The sequence below is a fragment of the Panthera onca genome, chromosome C1, assembly GCF_046562875.1.
Source record: "Panthera onca isolate mPanOnc1 chromosome C1, mPanOnc1 haplotype 2, whole genome shotgun sequence".
Taxonomy (NCBI): domain Eukaryota; kingdom Metazoa; phylum Chordata; class Mammalia; order Carnivora; family Felidae; genus Panthera; species Panthera onca.
In genome coordinates this window covers 15,771,099-15,792,066 of record NC_138346.1, presented here as the reverse complement: position 1 = coordinate 15,792,066, position 20,968 = coordinate 15,771,099, and the positions used below count along the sequence as shown (strand labels likewise).

General features: G+C 46.8%; 1 protein-coding gene across 4 annotated transcripts in view; it reads left to right on the top strand.

The window, feature by feature from the left end:
- Positions 1-20,968, top strand: part of SGPP2 (sphingosine-1-phosphate phosphatase 2) — a 107,883-nt gene that overhangs the window by 72,087 nt on the left and 14,828 nt on the right. For all 4 annotated transcript variants that reach the window (XM_060623834.3, XM_060623836.3, XM_060623835.3 and 1 more), the window contains 2 exons: positions 7,968-8,147; positions 11,250-11,339. In XM_060623834.3, the coding sequence (XP_060479817.1) occupies positions 7,968-8,147; positions 11,250-11,339 (270 nt within the window). The remainder of the gene's footprint in view (positions 1-7,967; positions 8,148-11,249; positions 11,340-20,968) is intronic.

Below are 20,968 nucleotides of genomic sequence, written 5' to 3'. Positions count from 1 at the left end.
TTACACATAGGCCTTTGGGGCCTCAGTCCAAAGGAATGTGATGGATGATGGAACTTAATTTGGTCCCTTTAGGTAGGAGGGCCCTTCAACAATACAGAGTGAAGCCCTCCATTTAGGGCAAGCCACGTCAAGTTAATCATTATACTCTTTAACTGCAAACTAAATGGAGAAACGGTTCTCTTCTGCCATAGTACTCTTTTTAATAGACTTTATTTTTTAGAGCGGTTTTAGGCTCATAGCAAAACCAAAGGAAAAGTATGGAGACTTCCCATATACTCCCTTGCCCTCAACCAAGCACAGCCTCCCCATTATGAACATCCCACACTAGAGCGGTACATTCGTGAAAACTGATGACCCTAACTGACACATGATAATCACCCAAAGCTCACAGTTTACAGTTCACTCTTGGTGTCGTACATTCAATGGGTTTGGACAAATGTGTAATGACACGTATCCACATTATGGTGTCATACGCAGTAGTTTTCCAGTGTTCCACCTATCCTTCCTCCCCTCCAATGTCTGGCAACCTTTGATTTTTTACTTCTTCACAGTTTTACCTTTTCCAGAATATTCTATAGATGGAAGCATCTAGCATGTTACCTTTTCAGATTTTTTTTTTTTCACTTAGTAGTAGGGATTTAAGGTTCTTCCACGTCTTCTCATGGCTTGAAAGCTCCCTTCTCTTAGCGCTGAGCAACACGCCTTTGTCTGGATGTACCGCAGTTCATTTACCCGTTCACCTGCTGAAGGACATCTTGGTCACATCTGAGTCTGGGCACTTAGGAATAAAGCTGCTATAAACACTTGTGTACGGGTTCAATGCATCCAATTCATTTGGGTTAAATACCAAGGAGCACGAGTGCTGAATCTTAGGGTCAGAGAATGTTCCGTTTTGTCAGAAACCACCAAACTGACTCCCAAAGTGGCCGTGCCATCTGGCGTTGTCATCAGTGATGGATGAGAGTTCCTGTTGCCCCACATCCTCACCAGCATTTAGTGTTGTCAGCGTTTTAGATTTGGGCCATTCTGGCCAACAGGCATATGAAAAGATGCTCAATGTTGCTCTTCATCAGGGAAATACAAATCAAAACCGCACTCAGATACCACCTCACGCCAGTCAGAGTGGCTAAAATGAACAAACCAGGAGACTATAGATGCTGGAGAGGATGTGGAGGAACGGGAACCCTCTTGCACTGTTGGTGGGAATGCAAACTGGTGCAGCCGCTCTGGAAAACAGTGTGAAGTTTCCTCAAAAAGTTAAAAATAGATCTACCCTATGACCCAGCAATAGCACTGCTAGGAATTTACCCAAGGGAGACAGGAGTGCTGATGCCTAGGGGCACTTGTACCCCAATGTTCATAGCAACACTTTCAACAATAGCCAAATTGTGGAAAGAACCTAAATGTCCATCAACTGATGAATGGATAAAGAAATTGTGGTTTATATACACAATAGAGTACTACTTGGCAATGAGAAAGAATGGAATCTGGCCCTTTATAGCAACGTGGATGGAACTGGAGAGTGTGATGCTAAGTGAAATAAGTCATACAGAGAAAGACAGATACCATATGCTTTCACTCTTATGTGGATCCTGAGAAACTTAACAGGAACCCATGGGGGAGGGGAAGGGAAAAAAAAAAAAAAAGAGGTCAGAGAGGGAGAGAGCCAAAGCATAAGAGACTCTTAAAAACTGAGAACAAACTGAGGGTTGATGGGGGGTGGGAGGGCGGGGAGGGTGGGTGATGGGCATTGAGGAGGGCACCTGTTGGAATGAGCACAGGGTGTTGTATGAAAACCAGTTTGACAATAAATTTCGTATTTAAAAAAATAGATTTGGGCCATTCTGATAAATATGTAATGATATCTCATTGTTTTATTTCATAATTCCCTAATGACATGTGATGCTCATATCTACAGTAATGTTTTTAATATTTTAGACTTTTTGATTCTATAAGATCTAGTGCACCTTTTTTGTTGTTGTTGTTGCATGATGATGTTGTTTTATTGAACCAATAAAGTGCAAAGAAGCTAGGCATACTTTTTGCTAATGTTTCCATTCATATGCTCCATGAGGACAAAGATCTTATCTGCGTTGTTCTCTCTGGTCATCCTGAAACCAGAGCAATGCGTGGTCATTCACTTGCACTCACTATTTGCTGAATAGAGTGGATTAGATGGTCATCGTCAAAAAGACACATCTACATCCTAATACGCGGGACCTGTGGACACTATCTTTTTTAGAAAAAGAAGGATGGCAGATGAATTCAGTTAAGGATCTTGAGATGAGGAGATCCTCCTGGATGTCTGAGTGGGCCTTCAATCCAGTGGCCAGTACCCTCGTAAGAGAAAGGCAGAGGGAGAGTTGAGATGGGCAGAAGGGCAGGAGACAGAGGGAAGAGGAAGAGGCAAGTGACCACGGGGGCAGAGATTGCAGGGATGTGGCCACAAGCCTAGGAGGGCCTCCAGCCACCAGAAACGGGAAGAGGCAAAAAAGGGCTCTGCCCCAGAACCCTGTAGGAATGCGGTCCCCTGACACCTCGATTGTAGACATCTGGCCTCCAAGCCCTAGGCAATCACTAATCTATTGTCCGACTTTATGGATCTGCCTGTTCTGGATATTTCATACAAATGGAACCAGGCAATATGTGGTCTTTTGTGTCTGGCTTCCTAAACTTAGCATGGTAGCACCTCCTTTTATATTCTAAATGTTTTATAGTGCCCGCTTTGCTTTCTTTCAAAGCATATTATTCATAGATAATTTGACCTACTTACATAATTTCTAAAACTCTGCCTTGTAATAAGGTGACTTTTAAAATAAGCAAATGCTGGGGCACCTGGGTGGCTCAGTTGGTTAACTGTCCGACTTCAGCTCAGGTCATGGTCCCACGGTTCGTATGTTCGAGCTCCGCACGGGGCTCCACGCTGACCGTGCGGACCCTGTTTGGGATTCCCTCTCTCTCCTCTCTCTGCTCCTCTCCCACTTGTGCTTTTTCTCTCTCTCAAAATAAATAAACTTTAAAAATAAAAAATAGGGGTGCCTGGGTGGCTCAGTCAGTTAAGCGTCCAACTTCGGCTCAGGTCATGATCTCGCGGTCTGTGAGTTCAAGCCCCGTGTTGGGCTCTGGGCTGACAGCTCAGAGCCTGGAGCCTGCTTCGGATTCTGTGTCTTCCTCTCTCTCTGACCCTCCCCCGTTCATGCTCTGTCTCTCTCTGTCTCAAAAATAAATAAACGTTTTTAAAAAATTTATAAAAATAAAAAATAAGCATGCGGTGTGCGAGCCTCTCACGCATCGAGCAGCCTTTCCATTGGTGACCCGACTGCCCCACGTGGTTAGCCATTCTAGATAAAGTTTCAAATCAACCGAAATTTCAGTCTTCCCTCCGTTTCCTTGGTAGTTCTCAGAAACTTCAGTGTGTGTTCAAACCTCGCAAGAAAATATTTGGTGGTTCCTTCTAGCAGAGAATTAGGCTCTCCCTTCAGAGGATTACAGATAGGTGTTCACCTACAAGGGTGTCGGCAGAGCCCTCAAGAATCATATTGGACACAAAGAACGATTTCCTAGGGTGACCATCTTGTGCGTTCAATGGCGTATCGTATCCCTGGCCTTCCCCCCCTCTTAATGCTGCTGGTGCCCGTAATCATCGAGCTAATCAGGAATGTCTGCCAGGAGATAGCATGTCCCTTGTGAGGACCTGTAGTTCAGCTCTTCTGAACTGAAACACGTCTGTGTGCACAATCACCTCTGGGTCCCTAGTCCATCCATTTCTGGGGTTTTTTTCCTCTTTTATTTAAATAATTTCTACTTGCCATTCTTAAATTTGTAAACCTGTTTGAAATTCTTTTGTCTTAAAAAGTTTTTTTTAATGCTTCTTTTTATTTTAAATTTAGTGTTGAGTTTTGAGAGAGAGAGAGAGAGAGAGAGACCGAGTGAGAGCGGGGAAGGAGGAGAGGGAGGGAGGGAGACACAGAATCCAAAGGAGGCTCCAGGCTCGGAGCTGTCAGCACAGAGCCTGACGCGAGGCTCAAACTCACAAACCGTGAGATCGTGACAGGAGCCAAAGTCGGACGTTTAACCGACTGAGCCACCCAGGCGCCCCAAAGCATTTAAAAATTCTGTCTGCTGCCCCACTTTTGCTGACCTTGATCCCACCTTTATCTCTCACCTGGATTTTGCAATATTCTCTTACCTGGCCTCCTTCCCTTTAGTCTTGATGTCTTTGCCCCCACTCTGCCCAGGACACCAGAGGACAGATCAGATCTGGCTATGCCTCTTCCCCGAACGTACTAGTAAGCTGAACATCCAGATGCCCTTCCATACAGTGTCTCATGGCCAGACCCACCGGCACATCTCCTCATACCTGAGAAGAACTTTTGGAATGTTAACATGCTGAAACCTAGTACTCAATGGGATGGTATTAGGAGGTAGGGCCTTTGGGAAGTGCTTTGGTCATGAGGGTGGACCTTCATGAATAGGCTGAGTGCTCATGTAAAGGGCACCCCAGAGAGCTCCCTCACTCCTTCCGCCATGTGAGGACCCAGCGACAAGATGGCTGTCTGTGAGCCAGGAAGCAGGTCCCCACCAGATACCAGATCTGCTGGCATCTTGATCTTGGACTTTCCATCCTCTAGAATATAAGAAACAAGTTTCCCTTGTTTATAAGCCACCAGCCTGTGTTTAGTTGCTATGGCAACCCAAGCTAAGGCAACCACTTGTTGAGATGTGATTGACCTACAATAAACACGTCTTTAACAGCTTTATTGAGGTATAATTCACACACTGTACAACCCACCCATCGAAAATGTCCAATTCTATAATTAGTGTGTTCGCAAACTTTCCACATACTTAAACTGTACAGGTTGGAGTATTTTGGCCTAGGTGCATATCCCATTTGTAATTTCTTTACCGCCTTCCTGGCAACCACTGGTCTGCTTTCTGTGCTATAAAGTTAACATTTCAAGAATTTTATAAAAACAAGATTATACAGTATGTACTTCTTTTTTCTTTGTTTTTGTTCTGGCTTCTTCATTCTGTCTCTACATGTATACGTCTCCATAGGATTCGTTGGATAATTTTTTTCAAAGCGTGTTGGCATTACGATGAGACCTTCTGTTTGTGTCACGGGGACCTCATACAGGGCTCGGCTCATTGTAGCTTCCCTGTAATGAATGCGAGGGCAGAGACAGGACTCCCCGGCCCACAAGAGGTATTCCTTCCCTAGGACTTGAAAAATAGGGCTCTATTTTCTGTTTAAGGAGAGCTGTCACTACAGTAATTGGTATTTGAAATTTATGGGTCAGAAACAATATGCGGCGGTAATATTTTTTTAAATGAAACGAACAACTGTCCTCATTCTTAAAAACATCCTTCAAACGTAGCAGGCAAAATAGGAGCGGAGTCAGAGGGACTTGTGAACTCCAAGGAAATTTAAAAATTTGTCTGCAGGTCCCCTGGCTGTCTTCACTTAATGATTTCAAGGGTTCCTGTCTGCGGATTTTAAGTACTCTTAAGCAAACTAGAATTACCGTGCCTGCAATATTTTGTTTTCGTTGGTGAGTGGGGAAGGGCCAGTGTTGAGAAATGGATCTCAAGCGGCTTCTGAGACATTCCTGGTCGTCGGTGATGGCTGCAAGTTTTCCGTCCCCACACATAATTGTCAGTCTGATGCGGTTTTTACAGGTTCACAGGAGGGAGGCGGAAACATAAAAGAGCGAGCCGGTTTCCAGGACAGTAGTTCCTGGTAATAAGGGGACGGTAAAGAGGTTGAATTTCAAAGTCCGATTAGAAATCGCAGCTATGGAATTCAGTGATTGTCACTGAGGCTTTAAAGCCTGTGGATTTGGCCTGCTGTGCACAGACAGTGGTTCTTGGTTTTTTAACCCAGAGCAAAATGGCAGTGGGGCACAAAACATAAGCAGTGCCTTCTGGGGGACGTGACTACGCTGGAATAATGCTCAGAATTAAGCGAGCTAAAAGAAAGCACCAGAATGTGGCCAGGCCCTAAAGCATTCATGGCCGGTCTCGTCCCAAAAAGCAAGGTGACTCCACCCATCACGAGCTGAACAGAGGCCTAGTAAAATCAATACGGTCGTGGTAAGATGAGGAGGTTTATGATTAAAGCCCGGGACAAAGGGACCCGTGCGAGGATATAGTGTCACGTGGGGCTTCTCGAATTCTCATGTGTACACGAGCCACCTGAGAGTCTTGTGAAAGCCGGGCTCTCATTCCGTAGGTCCGGGCTGGGGCCTGAGATGCTGCATTTGAGACCGGGGCCCAGGGTGGGGCACACACGGCCCGTCTTCAGGCCACACTTTGCATGGCAGATGCAGGCTTGAGTAGAGGGGCTGCTCTTCCGGCTTTGTGCCTGATCCTGAAAGTGACCTCGAGAGCTCTCTGCCAAAGGAAGTCTGTGGTTGATAGTCCTCCCTGTTCGTCCCTGAAGGGTAACGGAAGTCGAATTCTGGTTTGTATCTTGTGCTTTAAGAGAAAGGGAGGGGAGCCGTTTCTTCATTAATGTCATCGTGAACAATCACTTGAGAAAACTCTAGGTTGAGTTGTCTGTATTTGAGGGTTGGAAATGCTCCTGCCGTGTATCTTACTGATGCTCCTGATTACTGAAAGAAATTAAATTATATCCAGTGTGTTGCCTACGTGCATTTAGAGTAACAGTGTAAGATTCAAAAATAGAGTAACATTCGAAAAAATTTTTGTTTATTTATTTTTGAGAGAGAGAGAGAGAGAGGGTGAGTGAGCACAAGCAGGGGAGGGGCAGAGAGCGAGGGAGACACAGAATCGGAAGCAGGTTCCAGGCTCTGAGCTGTCAGCACAGAGCCCGACATGGGGCTCGAACTCACAGACCGTGAGATCATGACCTGAGCTGACGTTGGACGCTTAACCGACTGAGCCACCCAGGTGCCCCCCCAAAAATTCTTAAGCAGAAGCTCTGTAACAATCACTATTCTTTTCTTTTCTTTTTTAATGTTTATTTTTGAGAGAGAGAGAAAGAGAGACAGAGCACACATGGGGGAGGGGCAGAGAGAGAGGGAGACACAGAATCTGAACCAGGCTCCAGGCTCTGAGCTGTCAGCACAGAGCCCGACATGGGGCTCGAACTCACAGACCGTGAGATCATGACCTGAGCTGAAGTTGGACACTTAACCGACTGAGCCACCCAGGTGCCCCCCCAAAAATTCTTAAGCAGAAGCTCTGTAACAATCACTTTTCTTTTCTTTTCTTTTCTTTTCTTTTCTTTTCTTTTCTTTTCTTTTCTTTTCTTTTTTAATGTTTATTTTTGAGAGAGAGAGAAAGAGAGACAGAGCACACATAGGGGAGGGGCAGAGAGAGAGGGAGACACAGAATCTGAACCAGGCTCCAGGCTCTGAGCTGTCAGCACAGAGCCCGATATGGGTCTCAAGCCCACGAACTCAAGATCGTGACCGGAGCTAAAGTTGGATGCTCAACCAACTGAGCCACCCAGGTGCCCCAGAACAGTCACTTTTCTGGTTAAAACTTGAGAACAAAGACTGTCTGATTTGAGAACTCTCCCGGTTTTGAGGTATTATCATGGTGGCATAAGCCACAGATTTTGAAGCAAAACTCCTTGGATTCGAATCTTGTTCTCTACCTGCGTTCCGTAGGTGTCACTGGATTAAGTGAATTAATATCTGTAAAGCTCTTAGAACAGTACCTGGCACACATAGGAACTATGGAAATGCTTTTTGAGTATATCATTCAAATTAAGGTATGCGTTAATGTCCTGTCTTAGGGTCCCAGTGGTCTTCTGGAGTTCAGACGGCCTGTTTCTCTTTTTATGGACTAAGACGCATCCTACAAGACTTTCCCAGGAGGTAGCTGGGTCAGAGAGGAAGGGGATTTCCGCCAACAGACTGGGATCGCCCAAATAAATTCACACAACCGAGGGATTTCACTTACTCGGTTAGACTCACCCCCGTCCTTTGGTTTTGCAGTTGGTGATGTATATTGGCCAGATGGCCAAGGACATCCTGAAGTGGCCCCGCCCCTTCTCCCCTCCCGTCGTGAAACTGGAGAAGAGAGTGATTGCTGAGTATGGAATGCCATCTACCCACGCCATGGCGGCCACCACCATTTCCTTCACCCTCCTCATCTCTACGATGGACAGATACCAGGTGAGGCCGCCACCCATGCCGTGAGGTGGCAAAGAGAGGTTTTGCTTCAGAGTTGTCTTTTCTGAGGGGCTTTGAGGTTTATGAAATCGAGACTCGGGGGGACTGAAATGTATTGAGCCATCAGTGACAGTTTCTTCGTAGAGAAAGGGACATATGGGTTAGCATCCAAGTCAGGCTGTGCCTCAGAGTGAAAGGCACACCCCCCAGTAATAACACCCCCTCCCCCCCCAACGAGCATGACATGGACTGCCCCGGGATCCAGGGTGTGGCATCTGCCCTCCAGAGCACCGTCACCAGAGCTCCCGACCAGACAGTACGTGATCGGTTTTCTCATCTTCTGTTTGCGGCAGACGTGAGGAGCTTATGATCCTCGTACATGGTCCTCCAGGGCTGAGATGACTCCACCCGATAAATCCTCTTGCTAGACTCCCCGGGGCCCAGGGCAGGAAAGAGTCTGTGCCCCCCCGTTGGCTCCTAAGGATGCCTCTGCCCCTGGTTGGGGCTCAACCACTAGAAATAATGGCTCCGTGTTTTCTAGATTCCTCTCTAAATGACAAGAGATTAATAACTGTTGAAAACGGAAGAATTTCACTTCATGAATATCTGCTTAGATGCCGATTACAGTCAGACCTTTCAAAAGTTACGTCAGTACCGCGGTCAAGTTTTGCTTTGCCTACCTGAGGAGTTTGGCTCCACGTTTGCACTGAATTTAATAATTTTTCCCTTTTACTCTCTGGAAAATTTAGATTTCGTTAAACCTAGCAGTCATGTATGTAAACGACAGTGTCGTTTCGCCTTGTCCCTGCACCCTCGAAGCCCGTTCTGTGTTCTACGTTGTGCAGAACTAGGGGGGGGTCAGCCTGATGTAGTTGGACAAGGACAGGGTTAGCGCTGGATCCTGGCTCTCTGCCTCTGGAGTCTTCTACCTGGTCACCTGGAGTCAGACCTGAGTTTCCCGGATGGGAAAGGGACGGGTCCCAGGAATATATCCAACCAGGTATAATCTTCTGCTGTAACTTAGACGTCACGCCAGGGTCAGAATGTCTGAGCTGTCCAGTACTGCCTGTCTGAATTAACTTAACACAGACTTCTGAGCTCCATGATATGCAGGACACCTGCCCCAGCAGGACACGGTGGGCCCAGGGCTGGTCCTCATCATCCAGAGAGGCCTGTGAGCGTGCTGACATTGCACAGGAAAAAAGCCTCAAGTAGCAGCCGACTGCAAGAAAACAGCAACAAGAACCATTTATATACTCGTTTCAAGGCCACTTGGTCCTTCTTTAAAAATGCTTTTCAGCTCCCATGATGTAGCGGTTTTCAGCCTGAGTTGTTGCAGACTTCTTTCCTACTCAATTTTTTTTTTAGTTAAAAAATTCTTTCAATGTTTGTTTATTTTTGAGAGAGAGAGGGACAAAGCACAGGTGGGAGAGGGGCAGAGAAAGAGGGAGACACAGAATGTGAAGCAGGTTCCAGGCTCCAAGCTGTCAGCACAGAGCCCGATGTGGGGCTCAAACTCACGAACCGTGAGATCATGACCTGAGCTGAAGTTGGAGGCGTAACCAACTGAGCCACGCAGGTGCCCCTTCCTAGTCAATTTTTAATGATAAATATGTGTAGCTATTTGGGTTCTTTGCTGTAACATTTCTAAATCTGGTTTCTTTATACGTGTTCAGGCTAATGCCCAAACTCTAACTTCTGAATGCATTAACTCATTACTTAACACTTTTTCTTAAAATCTGAGACCCGGTTAATGATAAATGTTAAGAAAAGACGTACGACCATGTGTGATTGTATTCACATCTTAAATCAGAAAGAATGTGTTGGGGGGGACACCTGGGTGGCCCAGCTGGTTAAGCATCTGACTTAGGCTTAGGTCATGATCTCCCGGTTCATGAGTTCGAGCCCTCCATCAGGCTTTGTGCTGATAGCATAAAGCCTGCTTCGGATTCTCTGTCTCCCTCTCTCTCTGCCTCTCCCCCGATAGCACTCTCTCTCTCTCTCAAAAATAAATAAACGTTAAAAAAGAACAAAAAAGAATGCGTTGGGCTTGGAGATGGAAATTGTGGCTTCCGGTTCTGACTCTTACCCTTTACCGGCTGTGCGACCTTGGGCACAGTCTGCCTCTCTGAGCCCAGCTCCTATTGTGAGGGCCAAATGGGATGATTAATGGGAAGGCATCTTTGTGCCAAAGTTCAATAGCGATGTAAGCGTTATCGAGTTTAAGCCTGTCTTCATTTGTGGAATGGACCTAATGATAGAACCCACTTTGCAGAGTTGTGTGACGATTGGCGGAGCAGGTGACTGTACAGAGCCTCCCGTAATGTCGACAGCTCTCTGTCGTCTTTACCCTTCTCACCGTGAAACCCCACAGGCGTCAGTGCTTGAAGCACATGGATTTTATCTCTACGTCTCTGTTTATGAGCAGAATATCTGCATGTTCCTTATATGACTCCGCACGAGCCGGATTCTTCCGCTCATGTTACCCGCCAGCGAATGTTGAGATTCATTGTTGAGATTCAATGAGATTCATCATTGGCTTCATTGTTACCTGCCAGCGAATGTTGAGATTTAGCGAAGTCTGGATTTTTGCCTTAACATCCGTATGTAAAGGTGCCCATTCTTCGCTTGGGCCCATTGCCCCTGGGCTTCCTTAGGGAGCCAGCTGTTGCCAAACTTGACCACACAGCACTCGGCGGGGACGGAGCTGGTTGGGCTTCCAGGTGGTGGTACGGCCCATCCGCCTTGCCCCTCACTCAGCACTGTATACTTCATACATGTTACTCTATGGAGAAGAATAGGTCGAAATAAAAGAACGATTTACTCCGCTAAAACTGGCTTAAGGCCGAGTTCTAACGAAGTCTCGTTGGTAGGTTTATAGTTTATATGTTGTGAAACTTCCTCCCAGCGCTACGGTCCTGGGCGCCCTCCCCTTTCCTTTGCTCCATTTTCCCCACTTTTCAAATGGTTTTAGACCATCAGACTGCTGGTCTAGGGAAATGGAGATTGACTCCGGTGGCTATTAAGCCAGGATGCTCTCCTCCCACGGCGTCAAACTACGTGAGCATGGTCTAATCGCCTTGTTTTCTCTTCTCCCCCCGACAGTATCCCTTTGTTCTGGGGTTGCTGATGGCTGTGGTGTTTTCCACCTTGGTGTGTCTCAGCAGAGTCTACACTGGGATGCACACGGTCCTGGTAAGTCCCTGTGGGCAGGTCTTGGGGTGACTGTCCAAATAACACCGCAGCCAGTGTGTCGGTGTGTTTTTTACGCTGTATACTTCTACAGCTATTTGCATACGTGCTTATACTTCCCATCAGGCCAGTGAGGTAAGTAATTATGATGTTGTGACTCTTGCGTAATAATAATAATGAATCGCTAAGATAATATCCAGGGAGGGGCGCCTGGATGGCTCAGTCGATTAAGCATCGACTTTGGGTCAGGTCACGATCTCTCGGTTTGTGAGTTCGAGCCCCGTGTCAAACTCTGTGCTGGCAGCTCGGAGCCTGGAGCCTGCTTCGGATTCTGTATCTCCCTCTCTCTCTGCACCTCTCCGACTCTTCATTCTGTCTCTCTCTCTCTCTCTCTCAAAAGTAAAAACATTAAAAAAAAATTTTAATAGAAAAATTAAAAAAGAAAGATAATATCGAGGAGGCTGAGCTGGGCTAGGCTCTCCTGACTCGAAAGATTGGCTAGAATGACAACAGAGGCTCAGCTGATTTCTTTTCATGCTGGTTTACCCGTGGTGCAGGAGCAACGCCCAGGGTCAAGGATGGGAGCTTGTGGATACGGCTTCCCACTTAGGTCCTCACAGAGACGGGCCTGGATTGTAAGGATCTCAGCTGCCCCCTCCAGGGAAAGGGTCCCGTCGGGTCAAAAGAGCCCAGAAGTATAGGCCTTGCTTCCTTTCCAGACCGCTCTGGGCTGGCGGTTGTGGTGACACAGAGAGACGTGTCTGCGTTTAAAGGTTCGCCTACCCTTTTACCGAATTGCGTATGTTTCCCGGGCTGCGGCGGTTCGCGCGGTTACAATGACCTCAGAGCTCTGTTTCCGGGTGTGCCAGCCAGCTGCCTTGGAGTTCCAGAGCACGAGGCTGGCCATGGCTAACCACAGGGCACTATTTATCATCGTAATTGGCACAAGAAAGATTTCTCTAGAACGGAATGGGCCCTTGCTAATTGTGTTACTCTCCGTGTCAGGCTCAAAAATTGTGTTAGCAGAAAATGGCTCTGAGGGAAAGGCCACCCTCCTGCCTGTCCTCCTGGTGTCTGGCGTTGGTCATCGCAAGAAGGGTGGCGGGGAGCGGGGGTGGGGGGTGGGGAGGGCGGGGGGCAGAAGCAGCAGAGGTGAACAGATGGATTGAGAGAGCTTGTGAGAATGAGCAGAGGCAGAGGCTGGGAGGATGTAAACCCAGAGAAAGGGGGCTTATGGCCGCACGGGATGCGGTGAGAGACCCTCGTGCTTTCCCCTTAAAGCACGGGCTAACTCAGAAAAGCAAGGAAGAGCCGAAAGCCACTGGAGTCAGGGCTGGGCCTCGGGGGAGGCAGGCCAGGTGCCACATGGAGGGAGCGCCAGACAAGTCTGCGACCAAGATAAATGATTTTAATGGAACACTTAGAAAAAAAGCAAAATTAATGCAAAAAATGTCCATGATAAACAAAATGTCCACGTTTTTCTTTTAAAGTTTATTTATTTATTTTGAGAGAGAGGGAGACGCAGAATCGGAAGCAGGCTCCAGGCTCCACGAGCCATCAGCACAGAGCCCGATGCAGGGCTTGAACCCACGAACCGTGAGATCATGGTCTGAGCCGAAGCCGGATGCTTAACCGACTGAGCCACCCAGGCGCCCCCAGGATATCCATATTTTAAATAAAGGCCAGCTCTGACCCTGAATTTGCACGACCCGGCAGCTTCCTCCCCATCCTCATTCTGGCCCGACCAGACCTTGAAGACGCTAGAGGAGCAGTTAGGGGACCAGGCGCTTCATCTCCCTCCCGAGACTCGTCCTTGCGGTCCCCGTCCCGTCACACACACAGCGTATCTGGCCTCTGAGCCGACAGGGGATGGGAGAGGGGAGCATTCTCAATTCGCCACACCGCTGCTTCGCATTAGGAGGAGGGTCCCTCCAAGTACAGCCGTGGACCTCAATGTGGAACCAGCCAGCGCTCTCGCGGGTGTTTGGCATTCCTTTCATCTGGGGCTACTTTTTAATTTCCGCAGGCTTTCCTAAAAAGTGATCCCGAGAATTCAGGTTGAAATGCAAACCAGCATCAGCACGAGAATGTGGAACCGCGGACATGAGTAAAGGGCACAGAAAACCCACCTCAAGAAAGACACAGCTCGGTGCCTGTCTTTGCTTTTTAAAGTGGGTTATGGGGATGGGGCAGCAGCTATTTGCAGGGAAGACTGTTGAAGCCTCTCATTCAGCTGCAAGGAACAGGCCCAGCTGCTCTCTTTGGGGCATCCGTCCCAGAAGAAACTGGAGCAAAGCTGTAGAAACTTCGTCCCCACCCTCACCCCCACCCCGTGGCGCCATCGCCACCCCCCCCCCCCCCCCCCCCGCCCTGGGACTTCTCCCACACGTGGAATTTTATTTCATAAAGATCTTAGAGCCGGACGCAGGCCCAGGCCAGGGTGTGACGGTACGTAATTCCTAGTAGCAGGAGGGAACAGTTCCTTTTAATCGCAGGATCGAGTTAAATTACGGATTGGCAAGTCTTTGTCACTCAGCAGCAGCTGCATAGTTGACTGCAGGTGCCGGGCTGGGAGCCAGATCTGCGAGATACACACGGAAACAAACCCTACCTCGCCCTCCCGAGTCTCTGCGTGTTGATGGTGACAGATGTGCGAGCTGCTGACGCCTTGGTGTGACAAGTACTGTACTTCGCGTGGAGCAGCTGGGCCGGGCCTCCCTCCTGGACCCCTTGCAGCCACCGGGGACTGCCTCGCACTAATGGTTCTCAGTGACTGCATAGTCACATCCCGGGGAAAGCTTTTTTAAAATCTCCCCCGGGGGGTATTTGGACACCCACATGCATAGCAGCGGCGTTATCCACAATACCTAAAGAATGGAGACAACACACACACACACACACACACACACACACACACACACACACCCTAAGCATTGGTATTTTTTCAGAGCTCCTCAGTTGATTTTAATGTGCAGCCAGGGTTGAGAGCCATTGATTAGACTAACTGTCCTCCAGAACTGGCTGTGAGCACGGAAGGAGCTGGAAGGTGGAAGGCAGGTGGAGAGAGAGCCTGTGCAAGCACCCGCCACGTCCACGTCGTGAACTGCTCTCATCGCCCGCGACCGGGACGTGCCCAGCTCGTAAGTCAGGCAAGTAGCTGATGGCTTGATGCAAATGGCCGTCTGCACACGAAGGGGAAGCAATTCAAGCAGCGTGGAAATGTATTTATCTTGCCCCTGAAGAAACCACTGCGTGTCAGGGGGTGAGTGGTTTGCTCTCTGATGTCAAGGCTTCGGGGACAGGCTCCGGCTGACTCCTGGGCAGGCCTGAGTGAACCTACGCGTGGTGTCACCATCCTGCCAAACCAGCTCTGGTCCCACCTCAGAGATGGGTGTCTCATCTGCCAAGATGTCTCAGTGAGAAAGTTGGGCACCGCCCTGGCTCCTGCCTTCCCACACTCCTCGGGTGGTCACCAAGCTGAATGAATTCTGACTCACACCACTGCTAGAATCTTATTTCCGTATCTGATTATGCAGTCCCGTGCACGGGGAAGTGTCTCCATCTCCTGCTGGATGGGGATAATGCCACAGGTGGCCGCAGCTGTAAGCTGAAGCCATCTGTGAGCTCTAGGGGAATCGACCTCGGAGAGAAGTCGGTACTGTTCGTGGCAAAACACGGGGGTAGAACACGGTGGCCTTGATGACATCCTTGAGCCGCTGATGAACCGCCGCTGGGGCCACACTACCTCTCGGCTTGGTCAAGGTAAAAAGTTCATCGTTGCTCCAGCTGATTTTTATTGAAGTCTTACATTTCCCATAGGGAAAGGTGTCCTAACCAACGATTTACAGAAACGTGTGTGTGTGTGTGTGTGATCTCACGTTCTCTTGGTTTGAAGAGTAAACCAATTGTAGCCAGCTGCAGAGGGAAATAAAGGAAGAGAGGGCAGAATGCATTGGAAGGACTGGGACAGCTCATGGAACTCAGCTCATGGAACTCAGGGTTGAGCATCTAAGCCTCCAGAAGGATAGAACCAGGGCGTCTGAGAGCGCCTTCCTCCCCCACTAGAGTGCCACTGTTCAAAGAACCCCACAACCTCTCTCTCACGTCAGAAATCTTAATTTCCAGCGATGAAAGCTTGATTGCCCTGGGTGCTACCCTTGGGCCAGTGAGCCTCAGTGAGGGGAATGGGACCCAGAGTAGAAACCAGACCCCAGAAGCCACCCCTGTGGGCTAACAAAGGCAGTGCCCTGAAAACAGGGGCTAGAAAGTTCTCACTCCTGAGAATGCCCAAACCCAAGTGGTTACCATCTGTGCGAGTCAGGACTCCTTGAGGGCAAAGAATAGACACTAACTCAAACTCACTTAAGCTTAAAGGAAAAGTCGTTGTTGTTTCCTTTTAAATTTATTTATTTATTTTGGGAGAGAGAGCAAGGGAGAGAGAGGGAGAGAGTGTGAGCAGGGAAGTGGAAGAGAGAGAGAAGGAGAGAGAGAATCCCAAGCAGGCTCCATTGCCAGTGCAGAGCCTGATGCAGGGCTCGATCTCACGACTGTGAGATCATGGCCTGAACCAAAACCAAGAGACAGACAATTAACCACCTGAGCCACCCAGGCATCCTTGAAAATGTATTGGCTTTTATAAACACACTGTAGGAAGGGTAGAGGTACAGGTAGCCCTTGGGAGGATGGGACCTGAGGTCTAGATCTTTGTCGGAAGTCTCCCTATGCTTTCCTAAGCTTCTCTGCACATCTCTTCACATGGTGGGTTCATATTCTTGGGCTGTCTTCTCTCTGAGGCTAGACCCAAGGAGCTCTGGGCTTAACTTCTTTGTTTTATTCCTGAAAGGATTGCAGTGGGGAGAATTTCCGGAAAGTGTCTAATGGCCTGGCCCGGACAATGAGCCCATTGCTGCGTTAAATGTTTTTGGAGGGTTCCAGAGATGGTGGTTGGTCCAGCTGGGTGGGGAGCCAGCGTGTGTGAGCAAGGGCTGTGATAGACGGTGATGGTCAGGGTTAGGATTAGGGTTGGCCTGTAGGAGGGGCACTTCTCCAAAATGAAATGGATCTGTCCTCAGAAGAGGTACCCAGGGGTACCCTTTCTACATTGACACCATTGCATCTTCCTGCTCTTTCAAGGACTCAAAACTGGACATTATACTTGTTTATGTGGGGAAAGGAGGATGAGAGCAAATCAAGAAGGTCGATCATACTCCGTTTTCGATGCCTGAAATTAATCAACTTGTACAGAATTGATTTTAAGTCTTTTGACTGATAAGGCGATCATCCCCAATATGTTAACAGTAAAATTAGCCACAAGGTTTGTTGTTGTTGTGAGATTCGTGAATGGTTGTTCCGTTATTTTGAACTTGAATGAGCTGAAATGCTCTTCTATTTTATTGTCCCTGAATTGTTTGATGTGTGGATAATTATATAGATATTGGGTTTTATTTGCTTACTCATTTCTTTCGTTCCTCTAAGTACTGCTTTAGTTTTGGTTGCAGTTGGAGAAGGTTGAAAAGGCTTCTCAAATATTAAATTATCTGCAGCGCATACAAAACTGTATCCTGGCTTTGGACTAGAGCATTTTTGGTGGTTTGTTTTTTTTTTCTTCAAGTTCTTTGAAACTACTTTAAAAAAAAAAAAAAGCGTACTTCAAACTGCCTTTCTTAATATGGAAAAGAAAGCTAATTATAATATAAATTATACCCAACCAAGCCTTACTTTCTGTTGTAGGATAAGTTCGTTACTGAGATAAAAAGGGAATTTCGTTGTGTTTTGGAGCACTATGTTATTATGCATATTGTTGTTTTCTTTACCTTGAAGAGACGTACTTTTACCCTTTTATGAAAATAGAGAATTGTTTCTGGTTTCAAAAGTAATAAGTACTCATGGTAAAGCATTCATCCTCTCTTGTTTTTAAAGCTGTTGTGGGTTTTGTAAAGACTAAATCGTTATTAGTTAACCACTATAGAAGTCCACACAGCCATTTGTTAGGGTGATATAATGGGAAACTGAAGACATTGTTATGTTTTTGTATTAATCAAACTAAAATTAGGGCATTTCCAGTAAGAACTGCTTGTGGTAGGTATTCCTAGCCATCAGCACAGGCAAATTAATTTTTTATTTCCTTTCTCCACCCTGTCCAAAAAGCCACAGTTGGGGCCCGGTTTTCCATCTGTTCTGCAAGTGTGAGTTGAGGGGGCCCACAGGAGGGCTCTGGATCCCGGAGGGGAGTCAGACTGAGCCTCGAATGCAGCCCGCAGAAGCTAGGCAAAGGCAGAAGTTGGTCAAAGCACTAGCATCACCCAGAGGCCAGCGGTCCTGCAGGGCAGGACCCCAAAATTTAAAGGACTGAAGCAGACACAGACCAGTACTGGGCCGGTTCGCCTCCGACCAGAAGCCACTTGTATCCTTCCTGCGGCGGTAGAAACCGGTTGGCCTACGAAACTGTTCTAGTCTGGTGTGTGGTCAGACCTGAGGGAATGTGACCATTAAGTGGCAATTAGCCTGCCTGGGGAGGAAGGCCAGGGAACTATTTGAGGCTAATGGCTGGCCAGCCGAGCCCAAGTGGACGAGGCCAGCAGCTACAGAGATGGTCCCTCACGGTGGAGTCAGATGGGCAAGGTGGCCAGAGGGAAGCAGGTAGTCTACCTCAGTGAGAACGTCCCCAGAGTGCCCTTATCTCTCAGACTGTGGGAGAGGGAACTCGGGCAAATGCTCGAAGTCTAGAATTGTATTGACAATGCATTCACTTTTGCTTACGTGAATAAAAACAGCCACGTCCAGGGACAGAGCACAGCTTTGAGATCCAGCACTACTGGGTTGCATCTGTGTTTTAGGTGAGTTCCAGTTACTAGTAACATAAGAATAAGAGATTGGATTGAACCTTCCATGGAAGCCCAGTGTCCGGAGGTTTCTTTCTTTCATTAGGTTCTTGCTTTTTGGAGTATACAGCGTGTTACGGTTTCACGGAAGGGTGATGTTTTTCTCTAAGCTTATAATTGTACGCCTCTCTTAACAGAAAATGCACTGGCTTCAAAATCTGTCCGAACAACTTTTGGAAAAGGAATCAGACCTTCCCGTGTATTTACACATTTTTAAAAGAGCTTCTTTGGCCCCTTGGGAAAATATATATATATATGCAAACTTCGACCATGATGCTCACTGCAGCTGTGAAAATATTCCACAAAATATTGGCATTCCAGAAAATATTGGCATGAACTTGCACCTTATCCCCCTTGCAACTTTGTAAATTGTAACTAGTTTGTCCCAGGGCGGAGAAGTGGAGTGATTTGTTGTGATTCTCAACTAACCACTGAAACCCGAGAATGGAGCCATTTCTGAATCAAATTCAATCATAAGGAGCATTCGGTTTTGTTCAGTAAACTTATACACTATTCACCTTCTCCAGAAGGCAGATGTACCCTCTTAGAAAAGAAGAATCGTACACATTTAACATCGGTACCCCCAGGCCCGCTACACCGCACCTCCCTCAAGGTACCCACACCCCAGTTCTCTGACACCATCCCTTAGCGGAACACCCGATAAATGGAATTCTGTGTTATGTACGCTTCTGCCTTGGGCCTCTTTTACTCACCATTTTCTTTGTGATATTCACCCATGTTGTCATATAGAGCTTTAGTCCGTTCATGTTTACTGACGTAGAGTATTAGAATGTATGCCCATATCACACTCTATCCCTCCTATTAAGGATGGATATTTTGGATTGTTTCCAGTTGGAGGTTATTGTAAATAATGCTACTCTGAACTCCCTTTTGCGTGGCTTTTAGAGCAAATACGTACATTTTCACATTGGGTGCGAACGCACAAGTAAAATTGCTAGGTCATAAGGAGTGTTCAGCTTTAGGATATACTGTTGTGTCTCCTGAAGAATTATACCAATTTCCACCCCCTACTGGTGGTATATGAGATTTCCAGTTCTCCGCATCTCTGCCCACCCGCCTGATGTCGACCATTTTCATTGTAGTTATGCCCGTGGGTATCTAACAGTAGCCCATTGTGCTTTTATTTTGATTTCTCTGATGAATAATCACATTCAGTCCCTTTTCATATGTTTATTGGCCATTTATATATCCTCTTTAGTGGAGTGCCTGTTTTTCTTTTGACCTTTGTTGTTGTTGTTGTTGTTGTTTTTACTGGGTTGCTTGTCTCTATTGGTGACCAACTGGTCAGATAATCTGTACAGCATGGCAAATTTCTTTTCCCATCTGATGGCTTGCCTTTTTACTCTATTGGTGTCTTTAGGGAAAGAGAGGTTCTTAATTTTAACCTAGTCCAATTATCACACTTATGTTTGTAATTTTCTGTGTCCTGCTTAAGATACTTTTGCCTACCATAAGGTCATGAAGATACTCTCTTATGTTTGAGAAGATTTAGTATTTGGCTTTTCTAATTTAGATCTACAGTCTGCTTGGAATTGATTTGGATTCATCTTTGCTCTGTAGGGATACCAGATATGCTCGGCACCGTTTATAGGGATTATCCTTTTTCCATTCGCTGAAGCATCAACTTGGTCATAAATCAAGTGACTGTGATACTCTCTATGTATATACTCTCCACTCTCTTGCCTATTTGTCTTGATGCTAATACCACCCCCTTATTTACTTTAGCTTTGTAATAAGTCTTGAAGTCAGGTGGTAAAAGTCCTCCGATGTTCAAGTATTTTAACTCTCCTATTTTTGATCCTCTATTAGCTTGTTAGAAAGTCTTTCCGGGGCGCCTGGGTGGCTCAGTCGGTTAAAGGTCCGACTTCAGCTCAGGTCATGATTTCCCCACGTCGGGCTCTGTGCTGACAGCTCAGAGCCTGGAACCTGCTTCAGATTCTGTGTCTCCCTCTGTCTCTGCCCCTCCCCTGCTCGTTCTTTCTCTCTCTCTCTCTCTCTCTCTCTCTCTCTCTCTCTCAAAAATAAATATTTTTAAAAGAAGTTTTAAAAAAAAGAGTCCTGGGATTCCTGGGTGGCTCAGTCGGTTAAACATCCAACTTCAGCTTAGGTGGTGATTTCGTGGTTCGTGAGTTCGAGCCCTACTTCAGGCTCTGTGCTGACAGCTCAGAGCCTGGAGCCCTCTTCAGATTCTGTGTCTTCCTCTCTCACTGCCCCATCCCCTGCTTATGTTCTTTCTTTTTCTCAAAATAAACATTAAAAAAAAAAACTTTAATAAAAAAAAAGCCTTTACAGATCATTTAGTGTTTACCCAAGAGATTATAACATGCAGCCTTGATTTGTGAGTCAAATGCAAATTAGTACCTTTACCATTCCCTGGGAATAGTGAGCCATTAAATGAAATTCAATTCTACATATATTTAAAGCCCACAATAACTTATTTTTATTGTTTTATAATTAACATACATTTAGGCTTATCCACATGTTTATCTTTTCCATTCTTCATTCCTTCCTGCAGTTCTATTCTTCCATCTGGCATCTCAATTCTTTCTGCCTAAATTAGTCTATTCAGTGTTTCTTTTAGCATGGTTATGCTGGCAGTGAATTCTCTTGGTTTTGGGTTTTGTTTTCTTTTTTTTGGAGGCGGGAGGTGGAGGGTGGGGAGAATGGCTTTATTTCACTTTTGGTTTTGGAGGATATTTTTGCTAGGTATAGAATTCTTTGTGTCCTTTC